This window comes from Lissotriton vulgaris, chromosome 6 (assembly GCF_964263255.1).
Source record: "Lissotriton vulgaris chromosome 6, aLisVul1.2, whole genome shotgun sequence".
Taxonomy (NCBI): Eukaryota; Metazoa; Chordata; class Amphibia; order Caudata; family Salamandridae; genus Lissotriton; species Lissotriton vulgaris.
The window spans coordinates 1,342,732,270-1,342,752,167 of record NC_141694.1 but is presented as its reverse complement, the minus strand read 5'-3'; the positions used below and the strand labels follow the sequence as shown (position 1 = coordinate 1,342,752,167).

Genomic DNA, 19,898 nt, shown 5'->3' with positions numbered 1-19,898 from the left:
ATGAAACATTTCTCCTCATTTCCCCTGTTCAAGACCAGGTTTTCCCTGGTCTTAATTTTTACGCTACCTCATATTTCTGCTGCCCTTTTAAATATGGGACAGCATCAAAATAAATGGGTGTTGCAGTGGAACGCCCACCGCAACACCCACTGCCCACCTATTTCACTCTAAGTATAACATGAAAGGGGGCCTTATTCACAAGGTAGGGTTAAGCCATGTTAACTGCCTTGTAAATAAGGCGCACCCCCCTATCACTACTACAACATCCTAACAAGTGAAGTTGTGGTGGTGATAGCGGCTTGTAAATATGCCACAGAATTCAGAACAGCAGCTCAGAATATTAACAATTCCTTAGCACTAATATGCATGGTCCTAATTTCAGTGTGTGTTAAATGACAGCACTATATGACACTCTTCAGGCCATACCTGCATCGTCATGTATTCATAAAAAAAGCTTTTCTACATAAAGGGTAAGCTACTTATAGAACGCCAACTATGACCTCAAAGGTATCCTGGCGTTAACCTCCTAAAAGGGGAGAAACCTGAGGGGCACTCTGGACATTTATACGGGTAAAGCCACATTTTGAGTGCTTTTCTAAAGTGAAGCAAGTCTTGAAAGGCTCTCAAGGTAGACAAAAGACTATTCAAGATTTGTGCGACCCTGACAGAGAACGCTCAACCACCCTATCTAACCTTCTAAAATTTAGGAACACATAGAAGGTTTGTGGTTGGAGAGCGAACATCGATCGGAGGTATGCAGCGCTTGAATTTCCTTTGCAGAAAGATAGGACCTTTTTTGTGAATTGCTCTAGAGACAGTACACAGTGATTTGCACGCAATCAGTTCCTTCACTAGAATTCATTGGAGCTCTACCAGAGTTCCAGAGGATGAAGTATCCCTTAGTATATTTATATGTTCAGTGCCCTAGATGTGCCTAGCCACAGGCTGATCTGTCACCTTGTTCAACGCTTCCAACAAATTGGGGAGAAAATAATACGTTTTTATATGATATAATGGAAGTTAATCTACTTTTGTCACTACTATTTGCTTTTGATTCTACACTTCCTGAAAATCTCAGTGATCTCTTATTCATCACTATTGAATTTTATGGGCATGAAAGAATTTGAGCCCCATTGACTTGCACATTGGTTACAGGATTTAGTTAAAAGTTTTTTACACAAAAAAATATTTTGCATTGCCAACTGATGGAAAACGTTCAATTCATGCAACTTGGCAACTATTAATGCAATTGGTAAAGGGCCTCGCTAATGGCAGGATAGGCTGGCATATAGGCATAAAGGACCCCTCTAATGGCAGGATAGGCTGGTATATACTTATAAGGACCCCTCTAATGGCAGAATAGGCTGGTATATACGCATAAGGAACCTCGCTAATGGCAGGATAGGCTGGCATGTAGGCACATGGTTGAACTCACAGGTTTCCTGCTCCAAATCTCTTCAGTAAGACAGTCGTGATTTTTTTTTCTAATTATCTCCTGGTTTGGTCTTTTTCTTCGGTATATTTTCTTTTGACCTTTGCAGTGTCCTTGGCCATGTGTCCTAATGAAGTGGGGCTTGACCCTGGACTACTTAGAAGAGATATGGAGTTATTCCACTAGCTAGGAGTGCAGTGTAGTTGCTGCATACAACAGAATATTTGACTGCTCAGTGCCATAAGATAATAGGATTACTTTGGCCCAGTGCATCAATGGATTGATCAAAGGCAAACTGGGGCTGAAAAGTGTCACGCTAGGAATTACAAATTGGTGAAATACCAGGATGCAGTGTATATTGAAAGGAATCAAAGTTCCTGAGGACACGTTTGGCTAGAGAGTTCAGGACAGACTGGCTGTGAGTCTCATGGAATTTGTAGGTCACGAAGCGGTATTTTTGGGCTTGTGAGGGTATCTCGAGGACTAAGAAGGGAAAAAAGGAGTAAATGCAGGGATGTTTGTGTTCAAGGTGAGCGTCTACAAGTTTGGTGAGATAATTTGAGCATCTCCCATGTCAGGAGGGAGGTTTGAGGTCTGGCCAAGGTGCTGTTCAGTAATGTTTGATAGGCTCCAGGAGCCAGCAGATGACCTTTAAGGGGCTCTTGGGGTAGAGCAGCATTGATAGCCAACTGAGAATCTGGGAGGGGAGGGTAAGCTGGTGGCATGTGAGGGTTAGTAATGGGTCTTCTTGTGATGGTGAAGGGTGCCTTGGGCAATCTGAGGATTATCTAAAAGTGACATACCTTGGGCTGATAGATGGTTGAGCCTGTCTGTGGTAAGGATAAGGCTCAGTGGGGATCGATTGACAGACTCAGATGTTGAGCAGCAGCAGAGTAGACTGAAAGTCAGTGGACAATCTGATTGCCAGCTGGAGAGTTTTATGGCTTATTTGTGTTCCTCGAAGACCCATTTGAAAGACAACTTCGGGGATCTCAGAAATGAAAAAAGGTCTCTGAAATTAGCTGAAACCTAGCTTATGGTTTAAACGTTCCTCTCCTATTACCAAACGTAGCTCATAACAAAAAGTCAGACCTATTGGCTTTGCCAATGCTTTTGTTAGTTGGTGTAAATTTGTTTTTGAGATGTTTGCGTTATCTTGCACCCAAGCATCAAGCCATCTCCCACAACACTTCAAGTGTGTTCCTCCTGTATACAGTGCATACACTGTTATTGGCAGGAGAACACTTGAAGAACCCCATGCTCCCACCTTCTCTCTGACATACAATCAATGCCACTGGAACTTTGTAGCATGGGAGGGCCAAAGTATGTGACAGAGTTGACTACGTTATGTAGCAAGATAAACATGGAAATTATGCTTTGTAATATGGCCAGTTGTATTACTTCATTATTTTGTCATTTGTGCTTATGGTATCACTGTTGTGGCAAAGGTTTTACCTCACTTGTACCAGTTTGACAATCAAATACAGACAAAAGCAAATGAAATATGGCCAGTCATATTTTGCGTCGGGCCTTCCACTGCGTGGGAAACACATTGTTTTATTAACCATTAACCTGTTTGAGCTAGAAACAATATTTTTTTGTTAAAATCTGCAGATTATGCAGCAGATGATGGATTAAGTGGCAAATGCGGCCAATCCATAATTGTGAAGAAAACTATGCAGCCGCAGAATACAGTAATTCCAGTCACCCTGCATACAACAGACGGCGCAGAAGGGTCTCATAACAGGCCACTACCCTCTCTACACTTGTCAGGGCACACAGATGAGACTGGGCTTAGTTTTCTGCTGTCTATGCAACACATGTTCTGTGTGAGGCCTTTGGTTGCATTGCTGCTGCCCTTGCTGTACCTACTTTGTGAGTAAGGGAAGTTCACACAGCTGCTACTCCTTCTGTACATGTTCGGTGTCTCCGTAAAAATGTTCACCACTGCTTCCTTCACTGTACCTGTTCTTTGTATGATAGAGAATTTTGCATTGCCGTCTATTCTGTATACATTGAAATAGTCAGGAGCGGCTCCTCTTCAGGAGTGGAGAAGCGTTGCCCCGCCTGCTGTGAGCTCAGCACATCAATGCCATTTTATTTATTTGCCACCACACGGGCTCATACTGTGTACAGCGTGAGCATGTGGGGACGGGTTTGAATCCTTCAAATGCAGGATTACAGCACTGGTCTACAGTGCGCATGACGGATTGGCTGACCGTTGCGCATGTGCACTGTAGACCCAGCAATCCAAAGGCAGGGATTGCTGACACAGGCCTCAGCCTCAAAATGAGTGCTAGGTGAGCCTTCTCCCTCTAATCCTGGAGCTGCTTTCACAGCATGAAAGCAGCTCCAGGATTGGTTGGAGGTGCGTTCTTTGAGCAGGAAGTAAGTCATTCCTTTTCCTGATCATGAACAGTGCTGCACCGGTGGAGCTCCCGAACAAATGGTGAGTTGTGCACCTTTGTACCCCACCATTTTTGTTTTAAACTAGCTGCCACTGATAACAGTACACTTGCAATATTTGGACTCAGGGACGAGGTAATACAGCATAGCATCATGTTTGCTCTTCCTTCTTTGGGTAACTGTAAACACCCCTTACCAGTCCAAGGGCTGCTGTGTTATCACACTATGTTATGCGGTCTGCATTGCTCAAATGGGACTTGGCATCACATTTTTGAAGGGGACTGCTGTTGAAAGATTCCTCTGACACGTGATATGGTGAGTTGATGTCTCTTTCAGATACGACGCTGTATACGGTAGCTGGCTGGAAAAGAAGGGGCCTAAACATGATTGCAAAAAATCACCGAAAACCTTTTTGTCTTCAAAGTGATGGTGACTTGCCACCCTTTAAATTTGACCGGTCTCTTCAGCTCCCTCCTCTTCTTTTAATCATCTCATTTTGCTTTTAGTCTCGATATTTATGATTGGGCTATTCATGATTTTATACCAGGTTGTTCTTAAACCTTTGCCTTTACTATCCTGCCCAGTTTCATGAATATTTTCTAAGTATAGTTCATAGTTAATAGACGTTTCAACTCACCCGCTGACACATGTTTGAGTAGAGTTGTGCTCTGTATTAATGCCATAAATGAATAAGACTGTCATACTGGACTCATAGCTTCACAACTAATTGGAATGAACAATTGAAGCATCCTGGGCTCATCACTATACACCGCTTTTCTAGGACACATATAGCCCAACAACCTCTCAGGATATTTGGAATCTGTTACAACTGGCTATTTCTGGTTGGCTAAGGCTGACGCCAAAGCCAGGCTGAAACCACCATTCTGGTCAGGGCAAGGGAGTCACACGCCAAGATAACCCCTGCTCACCCCCTTTGGTAGCTTGGCATGAGCAGACAGGCTTATCCCGGAGGCAATGTGTAAAGCATTTACGCCAGCACACAACAGCAACAGCATCCTAGGCACACCACAAAAGGAGCTCCACACAAGGTTATATAAAAATAACTTCTGTATTGTAAAAACACATCAGATAGAAGTCACACATGTACATTGTGCCAACTGGCACGGGCAATATTCACAAGGGATTATGTACAGGACAGGGCCACATGGGCCACAGTCAGAATCAGCACTTAGTAGAAATAGCACTTCTAGAACTTAGAATAAGTATAGCACAAATAACAGTTATAAATCACATCCAGTAACTACTGGGAACAGGTAAGTACCACCTATGCAACCCTAAACACCTCAGGAGAAATGTCACGCAGAGAACCAGGACCTCACTAGGACCACGTGTACTAGAAAGAACAACCACCTAAGAATAAAATACATTTAGGGGTATAAGCAAGAACACATTACACATGATGCAAAACCAACATTCAGAGGTGTAGGGAAGGAAAAACACATGATGCATAAACCAACACATTCAGAGGTGTAAAATCAAGGAAGGCACATGATGCATAAAAAAACATTCAGAGGTGCCAGAACATAATGCAATAGCGCAAAAACACATGATGCCTAAAAACATTCAGAGGTGTAAGATCAAGGTGCGTAATCATATTAAATGCATTACATTTCCTGGCACAACATCACATTGCGCAAAACTCACATTAGGCCTAACCAGTAACAACTACAGTTAGCAATGTCTCACTAGTCTAAACACACATAGGTAAGCACCCAGCAATAACACATAAGCCACCACTTGTGGCAGTCCCTAGGCCAACTGGCCTTGTTGGGGCTAGGACGCCCTGTGTTCCAATAGTCAGGGGCCTAAACGGTGCAGCAGCCCACTAATTACTGAGCAGCTGGTATAAAAATGGTGGGGACAACGGTGGAGTCTTCCAGGCTCTGCACAAAGCACTAGTGTCCCCCAAGAGCCTCTCTTGGCTCTAAAACTAAGTAATGCCTGAGCCCCTCGTGGGCTCCTTAGCAAATGTAGCGCCTGAGCCCCTCGTGGGCTCCTCAACCACCGTGGCGCCGGAGCCCCTCGTGGGCTCCTCGCAGATATAGCACCTGTGCCCCTCGTGAGCAAAAGAACTGTCCCTCGAGCCTCTCAGGGCTCGTAAATCAATATGGCCGGTGGCGGGAGTCCCTCTCGGGGGACTCGCAATGCTAATGGCGCCTGGAGCCTCTCTGGGCTCCTTAATCCATCTTCAGGGTCTGAGCCTTGCAGGCTCTACAGGGCAAATGCCCCCAGGCAAAGTAGGAGCCCCGCTCGGGGGCCCGACCACAAGCTATGCCCCTGAAGCCCTCGCGGCTTCCCAACAACGAGCGCAAGATCGCGCTACTGGGGGGGGGGCGGACACCGACAATGTGTCCCGGCGCCCCTCCCTTCTCCTCAGCTGCCACACACTCACCGGGTCCGGCGGCAGATGGGGACGGAGTGCTCCCGCTCCTCAGGATTCTTGTGGCAGCCTCTCCTCTCTGGGTGCGGGGCTCCCCCTTGGTCACGGGAGCCCCACAGCGGCCCCCGCCATCTCCTTCCCCGGTCTCCTCAGCGCTGGCCAATCACAGCGCGGCCTTTGAGGGCGAGCCTCCCGCGGCCCGCCACTCATAGCGCGGCATCCAGGGCGAGCCTCCCGCGGCCCGCCAATCACAGAGCGGCATCTCCAGCGGCCATTACCACAAGCGGCTCGGGCCGCGGTGGTGAAACGAAGGGGGCAGAATGAGGGGTGGGCACCCTCGCCAGATAAAATAAATAAATAAACGGGGTGGCACCCATAAATTAATTAAATAAACGGGGAATAAAAGCGCTACCAAGCGCTAGAGAGACAACAAGGTCCCCGTAGAAATAAAGCGCTCCCAGGCGCTCGGAGCAGGAATAAAGCGCTCTCAGCGCTTAAAGGCACAAAAAGTCCTGCAGCAAAGTCCCTCTTGACCTGCAGCAGTCCATCAGGTATCCAGGGCAAAGCAAAGTCCCCCTATCAGACCAGGCAAGGCAGAGGGGTCCCCCAGAAGTCCTCCAGGCATCCAGGGGCTGGGTAGGACCCAGGGATTCCCCTGGGCCCAAGCAGCAGCACGCCCCTGGCAGGATTCAAGTCAGAAACAAGAACATTTTTAGAGTGTCACAGCACCCTTTTTATACCCAAAATCCTTTGTCTAAAGGGTGCAGGCAGTGTGAGAACCAGCTAGAACTGGTTATAGGGAATTCCTTTCACTGACCAGGCTAGGGACATCAGACGCACCCCAGGGGGTGGAGCCAGCATTGTGTGGGGAAAACCCAGCCTCACTCAGGAACCTCAAACCAGACGGTCAATCCACAAGCAGGCCCAGGCTCACTCCTCCCCTCACATCAGCATGCTAAACACTACATTCACCACCGGGGCAGACCCTCCCAGACTCTTGGAGCCAGGCTCACCAGCCAGCCTCAGCCAATCACACGCCAGACACAAATTACACAAATATGCCAACTTCTAAAAGTGGCACTTCTACACTAGACATAATCATGCCGCATATACCATTGCGCAGCATTCAATCTCACGAGTTCGCACATACCAAACTCGACCCTGCACTCCCCACACACCAGGAACTACCATGGGCATACATATTTTCCATTCATTCCTATGAGAGGGCAGGTCACTCACCACACATACACAGAGAGCTCACGCACTTTACACTGTACCACAGTGAACAAGTGCGCAGAGGCCTAAAATCACCACCACCAGGTTCCAGAAACAGGCTAAGAAAAAGCAAAAAAGTCTTGGGGTGAACCTGCCAAAAGGGCCGGGTCCAACAGAATCCAAGTGATTTAAATAATTTAAGATTATTATCATTTCACATGGTTACCCTCTCAAATGTGTAAAGTTTGTTTATGAACAATGTTAAATATTGACGGTGTACAGAATCTTAGTGCTATCCCGTTCATATCTTTCAGATGTGCCTTTTACATTGGTTTTAGGAACAGATATGTTATAAAGTGGTGCACATGCTAAGGCAATGATTGCTAGAAATACATTTATATATATCACATTTTCTCTAGCTATTGATTTGCAGGCAGCTTGTGAAACTGAAGAGAAGATACTGTGTTTTCTCCTCTAGCTACATTTTCTGATTCTTGAATATCATTAGTAGATCTGTCCAGCAATATGAATTCCTGTTTTGTTTCCCTGTCACATTGTTCTATATTCAAAGCTTCTCTGTGGCATTTATGAGTATGGAAAGTGATACTACAGGAGTACCCCTTAACATACTCTGTCATGCCTTTGTGAGCCTGCTCTGAAACCTCAAACTCTCTATTAGTGAAAGTGGAAAGAAGACACAGCCCTTCTGTTTGTACAAATTGTATATGAATATTCTGGAATATTCCCATTTTAGATGTGTTGGGCCCTTTCACCTAAGCATTTAAGAGTACATCAAAACAGAACTACAGGATTACTACTTCCTGTGCTTCAGAATGCCTTTGTGAATAGATGTTCGACATACTACTTCTCATTAGTAACAATTGTCTGAATATAGTAAATGAATGAACTAATTAGATTTTAATATAAATTAATCAGCATCCTCCCAACAGGAGAGAGGGCACATGCATATGAAAACTGAGTGAAAGAATGTTATCAAAATCCGTAGGTTTTCTTAAAGCACCCTACTGTCCAACCTGTGCGCGACTTCGAGGAGAGCTTCTATCTGTCCTCTTTCGCAGAATTGCGTCAAAACAAGCACGCGCACATGCAAAACGTTAACAGGTATTCTACCGCTCCAAACGCCATACTTGCAGCTAATATACCACGTGTCCCACAGGGGCAGTTAAGCCATTTTCTCCCCAGAAGCAGAAGGCGCCCACTTGTGGGGAGTCGCAAGTGTTACGGCGGGATTTTTGATCTCTTATCAGATCACTATAGATCTAGATCCCACTCAGTTCGACTGAACCTTTGTTACCTGTCATAGAATAAAAGCAATCCACTACTAGGTTAATCAGCTCAAGACTTTACACAATTCTGAAGAACCACTTACCACAAATAAGTTTTAAAAGTTTTATTATAAAGCCAAAGATAACTGGAGATACAAACATCTCAATATAAGGTTCAAGAGATACACTGGCATCAATACAAACATGAATTCTCTAAATGCCCTTAGGCGACAGAAGAATATCACCAAGACTAATTCAAAGATCAGCAAATTTGCAAGAATAGACACAAGTTGTAACTTGAGCGTCATTTACAAAAGGAAGAAAAATCCAAATTAGCCTGTCCCTACACTAGACTAAGTGACATCCCTACTTAGCAGGATCTTAACCTAAAAAGGTGTCAGCCGTGGTGACTTCCAAAGAAGATCACTCACTTTCCCTTAGCCTTTGTTGTAAATCTGTGCATCACAGTTATGCCCTCTCTGCCTACCCATCCGCTCTCTAAGGTTCCTCAGGCCATCTGCTATAACTCCACCCAAGGGTGCTGTCCCTAATACAAAATCACAATTACAGTTGAAACGCCCCTCAGAGACGCCCCTCACGTACACCCCTCACGTGGTGTTGGTTCTGGCTTTTTCCATGCTGATACTCCTCTGGGCTCCTTGTTAGCGTTGACCTTGCTTCTCAGGCTCCTCTCCGGCAAGACGGTACCCCCCAGGAAATTCCTGAAGCCTCTTCCAGGCCTGTGCCTGTCTCCCAGAACAGAGCTCTATTCATCACTCTCTTGATTGGAACCCCCTCACACCTGCAAACAGACACCCATGAAGTGGGCCCCAATTTCCGGCCTCCAGCTTATCTCACAAGTCCTAAACCTTCGAGCATGGTCCACAATTTATGCTTAACACAACCTGATTTTAACTAGCACATGCAGATCAAAAGAAACAACCTTATCTCTCCAGGCCTACTAGAATTACATGAAACAGGCCTGTGCACTCTATGAACCTTTATTCCTCAGCCTAAACAGTATTCTAACTTATTACACACTCTGGTTATAAGAAACACTTCTATAAAACATATATTTTTAGTCTATGATCAATAATACTTTGAATTATAACAACAGTAATCCATTATCATGTGAAATTGTAAAGGCACGTTTTCTTTCTCAGTGAACTGCCATGAGGCCTACACATTTCTACGTTTGGCAGCATTACATTCTCCTCTGCAACAGCCACATAACATGGAATTTAATATCATTCTAACATCTCTAAACATTACTACATTAGATTTTCACACTGATATACGCACTCTGTATTAGTTAAACACTCTTATATGTATGCACTCTATAAATTCGACACTCTTATATGTTCCTTTAACTAAACTGGTGCAACGTGCTTGTAAATATGGTGCACTTCTACATTTTACTTGGTTTGCGCTCTCTCAGTTTCCCCCTTTGATGACCTTTAGAGGTCATCACCATCACAACACCATCCCTGAGGGAATGAATTGAATCAAACAGAACTCGTTGCAATGCTCCCTCGCTTCATCATCTCTAGAGCCCTTAAACTCCTGTACTGGTTATCCTGCATCGCAGCTAACCTCTGCTCCTGCTCTCTCATGGATCTTTGCAACCTATTTGATCTATACCATTGATACAGCCTCACCAACCCCCACAATGTGATTACGCAAATCACTATTATGATGATAAGTTTCAGTATGTACCAAATGAAACTCTTCCCTAGATTGGCAAACCAACCTCCAACTTTACCCATTCCATGACCCACTTTTTCCCACACATTCACCTTTGCCAGATCCTCAATCTCATGATGAATTTCAGTGATATTCCGTATATACTTCTCAAGAGGTTTTGAATTGTCTGGAATGTAAGTGCAACATTCCTGGACCTTCAAAGCCTTACAGACTCCGCCCTCTTTGGCTAAAAGAACGTCTAAAGCAAGTCGGTTCTGGAGAACCATTGCCTTTATCGATTGCATCTCTCCCTCTACCAGCATTAATGATCTAGCAGTACTGGCAGATAACCTATCTACAACTGTTGCCAATCTCCTAATCTTGACATCATTCAGTATTAACCCTAAAAGAGGGAACATGGCACCAAATACGTCTCCAACTACCTCATCATTGCTTACATCCCTTCTCCCTCTGGCTTGAGTTCTTCCCTCTATGATTTCTAGATCCTTAGCATGATATATTTTGGGGAAGACAATTGCTAAATAACATGATCCGTACCAATTATCCGGTAGTTTCACGTATGCATTTCTTCCACAGACAAAATATACATTCGGGATCACCTGCATTCCTTTCAAGAAATCCTTTGTATAGTATTCTATTTGGAAAGCATGTTCACAACTTACTTCTCCCACAAACACATTCTCATAGTAGGTTTTACCCCTGTATATACATAGTTTCCCTCTTTGCACTCGATCTAAAGCTATTGGACCATTACTACCCCTCCTCTTGTGTGACTTTTCCTCCTCGGTCCAATCTGTTTTCCATTGGCCCGAAGCCTTTAGGATCTTCTGCCTCCTATATCGATCATCCACTTGCCCTATAAACTTTTTCTCAATTTCTGACACTTTACAAGTCAAATTATTTCTTCGGGCGTATGAAGTATCTAGCGTTCTCCAAGGAATGAAAAATTTCCTTAATCGATCCTCACTCTTATAATAGTCCCACTTGTTCATAAGCTTGTAGGCCGGGACCTCTGGTAAAACAGCGTCAAAGTTTGAAAAATAATACTCAAAGCTATCGCGTTCATAAAATATACTAAGCAACAAGATACATGTAATTCCATAAGTCAATGGAAGATGATGATACCTAATACCTTCGTCTACAGAGGCTGGCAATTGCATGCAGACGTAGCAGTCCTTTGCATCCATAGCATCAATGTATTCATAAAGTAATTTAGCATATGCATTTGATTTGAAATTTCCTTGTGATTCGTCTACGTGCAACCTACGAGCTTCTGCTGCTAGCAAAGCTTTATCTTTCTCTGTATTGTCCCCCTGTTTACCAGCAGTAGTAGGTTTCAATGTTACTACAACTTTTGCTTCTTTTGTTGCCTTCTCTTCATTTTCATGTCCCACTATATATGATACAGTAACTACTAGAACTATAAGAAAAATTACTCCCACTAAAAGTGTGCCTACTATGCATTTTGCTTTGCGGTTCGGGTTGCCGGCCTCTATGATCTCAAGACAGTGTAGTTCTAATTTTCTGCCACGACACAAAGTCTCTCTCTTTGCTCCTTCAACAGTTTTCTTTGCTTATTCGGTCTTTTCGAACCACACCTGGAAGCTGACAATCCCTCTTGCAAGATCAGTCTTTTGAATTGTAGCAACAGACAACCCTAGCCCTTCTCCATCCACTAAATGGAAGAGTCCCTACATTTCTTCTTCTTTCACTTGGCGCTAGGTTATCTTCTCAATCTTGTTTATTTACAAAGTCTTTAGCAGTCTGTAATCATGCGTGTTCCAGCAGCTCTAATCACGTATTCTAAAATTTCTAAGCGAAGAATGATCTCCTCGAGTGCTGGTATCGTTGGACCAAAAGTCGGAAATTCTACTCTGTTTAAAACCAGTTCTCTTATTCTGCTCAGATAAGGAGGATTGGGGACAGTGAGTGTCAGCAACCCTTCGACCTCAAGTCCAGGTACCAACAACACCACTTCCAATGTTATGATTGGGTCAGTACTGGTCACTGTCACTTCCCTCACCCTCCCGGATCTCCGTGCACTAGACATCTGCTGCTAGGTAGGTCCACTCAGGAGTGGCGTATCTTCTGCAAGGCACTCGCACCCTCCTTGATCTTCTTGGACCCTCCTGTTCTTGATTCTGTGCACCTTCGTCCAGATCTGAGTCTTCGGATATAGGAGCAAGGGTTCTTCCTGGAGTTGGCTTCAAGCTCAGCCTCTTCTTCCTTTCAGGCCAACTAGCTTCTCCATGCCTTGTTCTCCTATTTCTTGTCCTCACACTCGATTCTTGATCACTTGTGACTTGATCAGTGTCTGAGCCGTATTCACAGCAACTTTCTCCTTCTGTGGCAACGTCAGTTTCACTGTCGTCCTGTCTTTCTTCCGCTTGATCTGAAGCACTTACAGCTTCCTCCGACACCCCCACAGCTTGGCTGATCCCCGGATTTTCATCTGTGAGAGGAGCTGTTTCTTCCAGGGGTTCTGGAACTCTTCGAGTGTGGGAGGCGTGAATCCAATTTGGCAGCCCTCCACACTTTACAGAAGTATTTGTTGTCAGTATTATCTGGAAGGGTCCTTTCCAGCGCACGTCTAGGCAGTTCTTCCGAACGTGCTTCTTCACCACCACCCAGTCACCAGGGCACAGGTTGTGAAATAGGTCTCTGGAAGATGGAATTTCAGCAGCCTGCACCTGAAGAGACACAGAATGAATGAATTCAGAAAGTCCCTTGCAATAATCCAGGATCAGATCATCTGTGATATTCAACAAAGCTGCAGTTGGAACAGATGGAAGTCTCATTGCCCTCCCCATTAAAACCTCGTGCGGGGAGAGGCCTGTTCTCCTGTCTGGTGTGCTACGCATGCTCATGAGTACCAATGGCAGGGCATCAGGCCAGCTTAAGGACGTCGATGAACACACTTTGGCCATTCGGGATTTTATAGTTCCGTTTATCTGCTCCACAATCCCTGAAGCCTCTGGTCGATAGCTACAGTGCAACTTCTGATCAATATTTAATGCAGAGCAAAGCATCTTCACGACTTCACTGTTAAAATGTGTCCCTCTATCTGATTCCAAAGAGGTTGGCACCCCGAAGCGTGGTATTAACTCTCTAAGCAACAGTTTTGCAACTGTGAGTGTATCGCACCTGCGTGTAGGGTATGCCTCGACCCATCTGGAAAATATGCATACAACCACCAGAACATACCTGAGGCGGTTGCATTTTGGCATCTCAATAAAGTCTAATTGCATTCGGTTGAAAGGCCCACCAGACCTCCCAATGTGACTCAATGTAACTGGTGTCCTTTTCCCTACGTTCAACTGCTGACATGTTACACACCTCTGACACACTGCTTCTGCGGCTACTCTAAACTTGGGATTATACCAAGTCTGCCTAAATACCCGCAGCATGGCATCTCTTCCTAAATGTACTGGACCATGTATCTGTCTTGCCATTGGACTCACTAATTCATTTGGTAATACTGCCCTTCCATCTGCTGAAATCCACAAATCCATTTCACTTTTTACACAACCTGCAGTTTCCCATGTCTTTTTCTCAAAATCTGATGCGTTCTCTTGCATGCCTTTTAAATCATCCCAAGTATCAACTGTTTCTAACATCATGTTTAACTCTGTCTTTTCCTGTGTCCCACCCACTTCCACTTCCGTGAAAGAGTATCCTTGCTCTGCACAGTAACGAGCAACCTCGTCGGCATAACGATTTCCTTGGGACACAAAATCCGTACCATTGGTATGTGCTACGCATTTGACAACGGCAATTGCTGCCGGACCTTGTAACGCTTCTAACAATAGTCGCACAAACTCCCCATTTAGAATAGGCGAACCTGAGGAGGTCATGTAACCTCTCTGAGACCACAATTGCCCAAAGTCATGAACTACACCGAAACCATATTGGCTATCCGTGTAAATGGTGACTCGAATTTTGCTACCTGCTAAACAGGCACGTGTCAATGCAATGATTTCAGCTACCTGAGCGGAGTGTACTCCTTCCAGGCAAGCGGCTTCTACAACTCCAGTAATGGTGCAAACAGCATAAGCTGCTCTCAGCTGACCAGTATTGTCCCTTACACATGAGCCATCAACAAAGAAAATTTCATCAGGGTCGGTCAACGGCTCATCCACAATATCTGGTCTTGGCTTGGTGCATAGTTCAGTCACATCAAGGCAATCGTGATCTTCACATTCCTCGTCTTCTATGTCATTAGGGAGTGGCATCAAAGTGGCAGGATTCAAAACAGAGCACCTCTTAAGGGTCACGTTCTCCGCAGCGAGAATAACTTGCTCGTAGCGCGTGAGCCTATTATTGGTCAAGTGCTGTGTCTTGGTCCTGGTCATTAACAGTTCTACAGAATGAGGTACATACACCACTAATTGATGTCCCATCACAATACTTTCACACCTTTCAATGCTGACACCCGTTGCAGCAACGGATTTGAGACATCCGGGCAACGCTGCGGCTACTGGGTCTAAAGTAGCCGAAAAATATGCAACTGGTCTACGGGCATTTCCATGAATTTGTGCTCGGACTGACAAAGCACAACCTTCCCTTTCGCAACAGTAAAGTAAAAATGGTTTTTCGTAATCAGGCATTCCCAAAGCTGGAGCACGACACAAGTCCTCGCTCAGCTGTAGGAACGCCATCAAACAATCCTTGTCCCATGGTACCGGATCACTCACCTCCTTGTGCGTCAGTCTTAGTAAGGGTTTTGCTTTCAGGGAAAAGTTAGCTATTCACTGTCGGCAATAACCAACCATTCCTAGGAACATCCTGACCTCTCTTTGTGTCGTAGGCGAATTCATCTTCATGATCGCCTCTATTCTGTCTGGTGACACCTTCCGCTTTCCTTTTTCAATTCGGTGACCCAAGTACTGTACTTCTGTCAGACAGTACTGTAATTTGCTCGGAGACACCTTATGTCCATTTTCAGCTAAATGGTTCAGCAAGGTGATGGTGTCTATCTTACAAGCTTCCTCTGTTTCTGACGCAACAAGTAGGTCGTCTATGTAATGAACTAGAACCGAGTTCTGTGGTAGTACTAGACTTTCAAGATTTTTCTTCAGTAGCTGGTTGAAAATCGATGGGCTTTCTGTATACCCCTGTGGGATACGACACCATGTTAAGACGCGATTTTCCAGCTTAAATGCAAAAAGAAACTGGCTCTCCTCATCTAATGGAATTGAAAAGAAAGCCTGGCAAAGATCTATCACTGTGAACCACTCAGCTTGGAATGGTATCTGAAACAATATCACTGATGGATTCGGTACCACTGGACAACATGAAACAACTATGTTATTAACCTTTCGGAGATCCTGTACAATTCTGAATTTCCCGCTAGGTTTCTGCAAACCCATAATCGGGGAGTTGCATGGACTACCCACGATTTCCTTCAGTATTCCCTGCTTAATCATGGAGTCAATCACGGGTTTTATTCCTGCAATCGTCTCCGGGGTCAATTTGTATTGAGGCGTTCTTGGATATTCAACATTTGGTTTTATCATGATTTTCACTGGTTCTACTCCTTTAATCAATCCTATCTCTTCTCCAGTGAAATCCCATACTTCAGATGACACCGTATCTCTTAAGTCCCAGGGGAGCTCTTCCACCGTCAGGGTAGGATACAGTTCTACACATACTTTTGAATTGGCAACCTTAAAGGTGGCATCATCGTCGTTAGTCTGTACCTCTACTCCCTGAGGCGTGCAGTATATGGTGCAATTTAGTTTGCACAATAAGTCTCTTCCTAACAGACACACAGGGCTAGAATCACATACTACGAACTGATGTTCATCGCTGTAGTTTCCTATCCTCACTAGCACTGGTTCTGTCAATGGGTTAGTCATTCTCCTATTTGCGACTCCTACCACTTGAATTGTTTCCCCTGACATTGGCAGATCCGGAACCACGGCTGATCTCAAAGTTGATCGGGTAGCTCCAGTATCTACTAAGAATGTCATAGGACACCCCGCCACCTCAGCCTCAACAAACGGTCCCCTTTGGTCCACTTCTAGAACTGCCCGAGGGTACAGTCCTCTTCTCTACTCACACGCCATCCAGTCAGTGGATCAACGTAGTAACACTCTTCTCCTCCTACTAAAAGAGGCATTTGTTTATAGATCTTGCCCCCTGTCGTAATCTTTGGTGGTTGCGGGAACTGGGCTCGAGGAGCCGAAGTCCCCCCTTTGGCCACCTTACCCTTTGGTACTGTCACCCCTTGTACTGGAACGGTCTGAACTTCCTCCTCCTCTACTTCCAGTTCTCCGTTTTCAGGGTTATAGGGACACTCGCGTTTCCAATGTCCCACCTGGTGACACTGGTGACACTTTGTCGTCCTTTTCAAGGTAGCAAGGTCTACTCTAGGTCTCGGACTTTCCTTGTTGTCCCTATTCTGATTATTTGATCTCCTTCCCATCGTCCCTGTTCCCTGTTGCTGTTGTCCACCCTTTCCAGCCGACTGCATCTGAACCATCATCAACTTCTCCTTAAGTGTCTTTGCTTTGGAATCTATTTCGTCACTGCAATACCTTGCGTATCTCAAAATTTCATCCAATGGTTTGTTTTGCCAGCAAATTAAGTGTTGCTGAATCATCAAACAAATATCAGGTCTCAACCCCAAAACGAACTTCGATACAAACTGTCCTATGTCTTTGGGATCCATTACATCTAATCCACTGTATTGTTTGAACGTTTTCAACAATCGCTCATAAAATTCATGGACTGTCTCCTTGGGTTCCTGTCTAGTTCGATCTATTTTCACCCAATCTATATCCTGCGGTGGCACCTTCTCTTTCAGCCATGTCATCACCCTTTCATATTTTTCCATTACTCTTTCTGACGGTCCATTTGTATGAGCATTTCTTTCTGGTTCTGCTGTGGGCCATTCGACACTAACTTTGCATGCTGTCCACAAGTCTCCTGGGACCACAATATCAAATAAGGTGTTCAAATCAATCCACAGTACTTTTGAGATCTTCACAAACCTCTCTACCTGCTTGTACCATTCTACAGGATTCTCTCTTAACTTTGGAAATGAATTGGTAAATGCAGCCAAATCTCCCCTACTCCAGGGCACATGTACATAACTCCAATTCGCTATTTCTCGCAAAGGGTATGCCTCCATCCGCAGTGGCCCTCCCTCCGGGGACATCACAATCGCGCTCCGCCTGACAGTCCCTTTCTTGGACCACCTTTCTTCCCATTTATCCAGATCTCTCCATGCCCTTATTCCTGTGATCAGTTCCCTTATGTGTGTTTTTAATCCAATTGTCCTCCTCTTGTCCAGATCCTGATCTGAATAATGCAACCTATGGTTACCCTGTAATGCCTTTGTTCTCGACAAGTCTACCATATATTTGTCTGCCAGTTCAGACAATTTCACGTGAATTGCTCTTGCCTTCCGAGTAACATCCTTTGCTATAAACAGCACCTCATCTTGCTCGTACATATCGATCCTTTCTAAAGGTAACGTACCATCTATTATCTCGTCCAGGTCAGATTTTAAACTGGTCACATCGAGCCTTTTTGCCTTTATCATAGCTTTCAGTGTGCTGTCTCTAGAGAGCCCATTTACGTCTCTCCCATCGCAGCTCTGAGTCCTACGTCTGGGCTCAGGCGTGTTATGGGGAGTCCTCCCATGCTTCCATCTCTCCAGGTCCCATGCAGTTCCATCCTCTCTTGGTGTATGGTGAAACACTGCTCGATTCCCCATAACCCCACATCTCCCATTCTGCCTGGTGTCTCTAGGTGCATGGTAAGACACTCTGTTATTCCCCATGCTTTCGCAATTCCCCTGCTGTCCATGATCGCTCGACGCATGGCAAGGCCCTTCACGGCTCCCCATGTTCCCGCGATCCCGCTCCTGCCCATGATCGCTTGACGCATGGTGAGACACCTCGTGGCTCCCCATGTTCCCGCGATTCCAATGCTGTATGTTATCGCCAGGTGCATGGTGGGTGCACTTAAAGCTATCCCTGTACTCTTGCGTCCTTCGGTCTCCCTCACTGTGAATGAGACGAGGCACCCCTCCACACTCTGTACTTCTACCTTCTTGCTCCTGCCTACTTCCACCGTGGATATGACGGGTAGCTCCTCTACTCTCCTGACTCTTACCGTCCCACTCCTGACCGCTTTCGCTAGCCCCACAGTGAGACAATGTCCCATCGCCTCGACTTCCCCATTCAGCTTCCGCTCTTGACCTGTTACTCTGTGTTTCTGTGGCAGCATCCCATTCCCTCAAGTCAGCCCTCAACTCCTTAAAGGATTTCGGCCGTGATCCTCTCAGATCCATCGGTCCTCTCTGACCCCCCTGATCTGTTATGGGATCCACTGCTGAATCCAATGGGGTGCTCCATTTTGTTGGTCCTGGCAATTGCCTCCAGGCATTTGTCATGTTGTTCCTACTTTCCATTTCTGCTCTTTCTCTGTCTAACCGTACCTGTTCCTCCTCTCGCACTTTCTCTGGGTTATAAACTGACACTATAGGACCTATGGTAACGGGTACTTGAAGAGCATCCGGCAATCCATAAGACTCGACACACTCCGTTGCTGGCACCTTCTGTACCAGAAACCTTCCGACTACCCTCTGTACTGGACTAAGTTGTGGTGTTTCCTAACCTCCGGTAGGTACCCGGTCCGCTATAGGGAGTGATCTATTCTCCTCTATGCCAACCCTATCTTCCCTTGGGAGCTCGATACCTTCCATCTCCCTATTGTACGGAGGCGGTCTATCTATCAACAACCTATTTATTAGGCTATCCTCTGTCTCGCTCTCGTCATCCTCCTCTGGGGTTCTCTTTTCTCCTGTAACCTCTATCACTGGGTACAACTTATCCACTTCAATAGTCTGCACCCTCCATTTCTTGCTTTCCGCATCCCATTTGGCATCTTGTACTGCTCTTACCGATCGTCTCACCCTTTCTTGACGTCTGTTCTGATTCCTGTCTTGCGCCACCCTAATCCACGCATTAAGGGCCTCAAACTGTGTTGGTCTAGGCAAGGGTCTCAATGAAGACATAACTGCTTTAAGCTGGTGCAACACTTCTAATCTAAACGTTCCGTATCTCGGAAAAGTCAGTTCCTCGTTCCCTTCTGTAATCTTACTCCAAGTACTAAGCCATAGTATAGTATGCAACCCAACATTCGTAGCCATATAATGAGCTGGTGTACCCTCTGGCGGGGCCTCTTCCCCGTAATACGATTCTCTCCTTTTCCTCTTAAAGATCGCTCTAAAGCATTTAAAACACTTCATGTTCAAAATCTACAATTTTTTCCTATTTCCCTGCGTTCGTTTACTTCCTGATGACAATCCACCAATCCCAGCGCGGTTCTCGCTAACTGGCCTATCCCAGCGCGGCTTCACACCAACCGGCCTATCACAGCGCGGTTCGCATCAACCAGCCTATCACAGCGCGGCTCTCTATGACGTCACTCGTCTCCCCTT

The 19,898-nt window shown here is 45.4% G+C and overlaps 1 protein-coding gene across 1 annotated transcript; it reads right to left on the bottom strand.

Annotated features, from left to right (window-relative positions):
• Nucleotides 1-1,748: 1,748 nt before the first annotated feature.
• LOC147708867 (uncharacterized) lies at nt 1,749-18,233 on the bottom strand. Its single transcript, XM_086925790.1, has 2 exons — nt 17,054-18,233; nt 1,749-1,915 (listed from the first exon to the last, which is right to left on the bottom strand). The coding sequence occupies exons 1-2, from the start codon at nt 18,231-18,233 to the stop codon at nt 1,749-1,751; spliced, it is 1,347 nt and encodes a 448-aa protein (XP_086781916.1).
• Between the last annotated feature and the right edge of the window lie 1,665 nt (nt 18,234-19,898).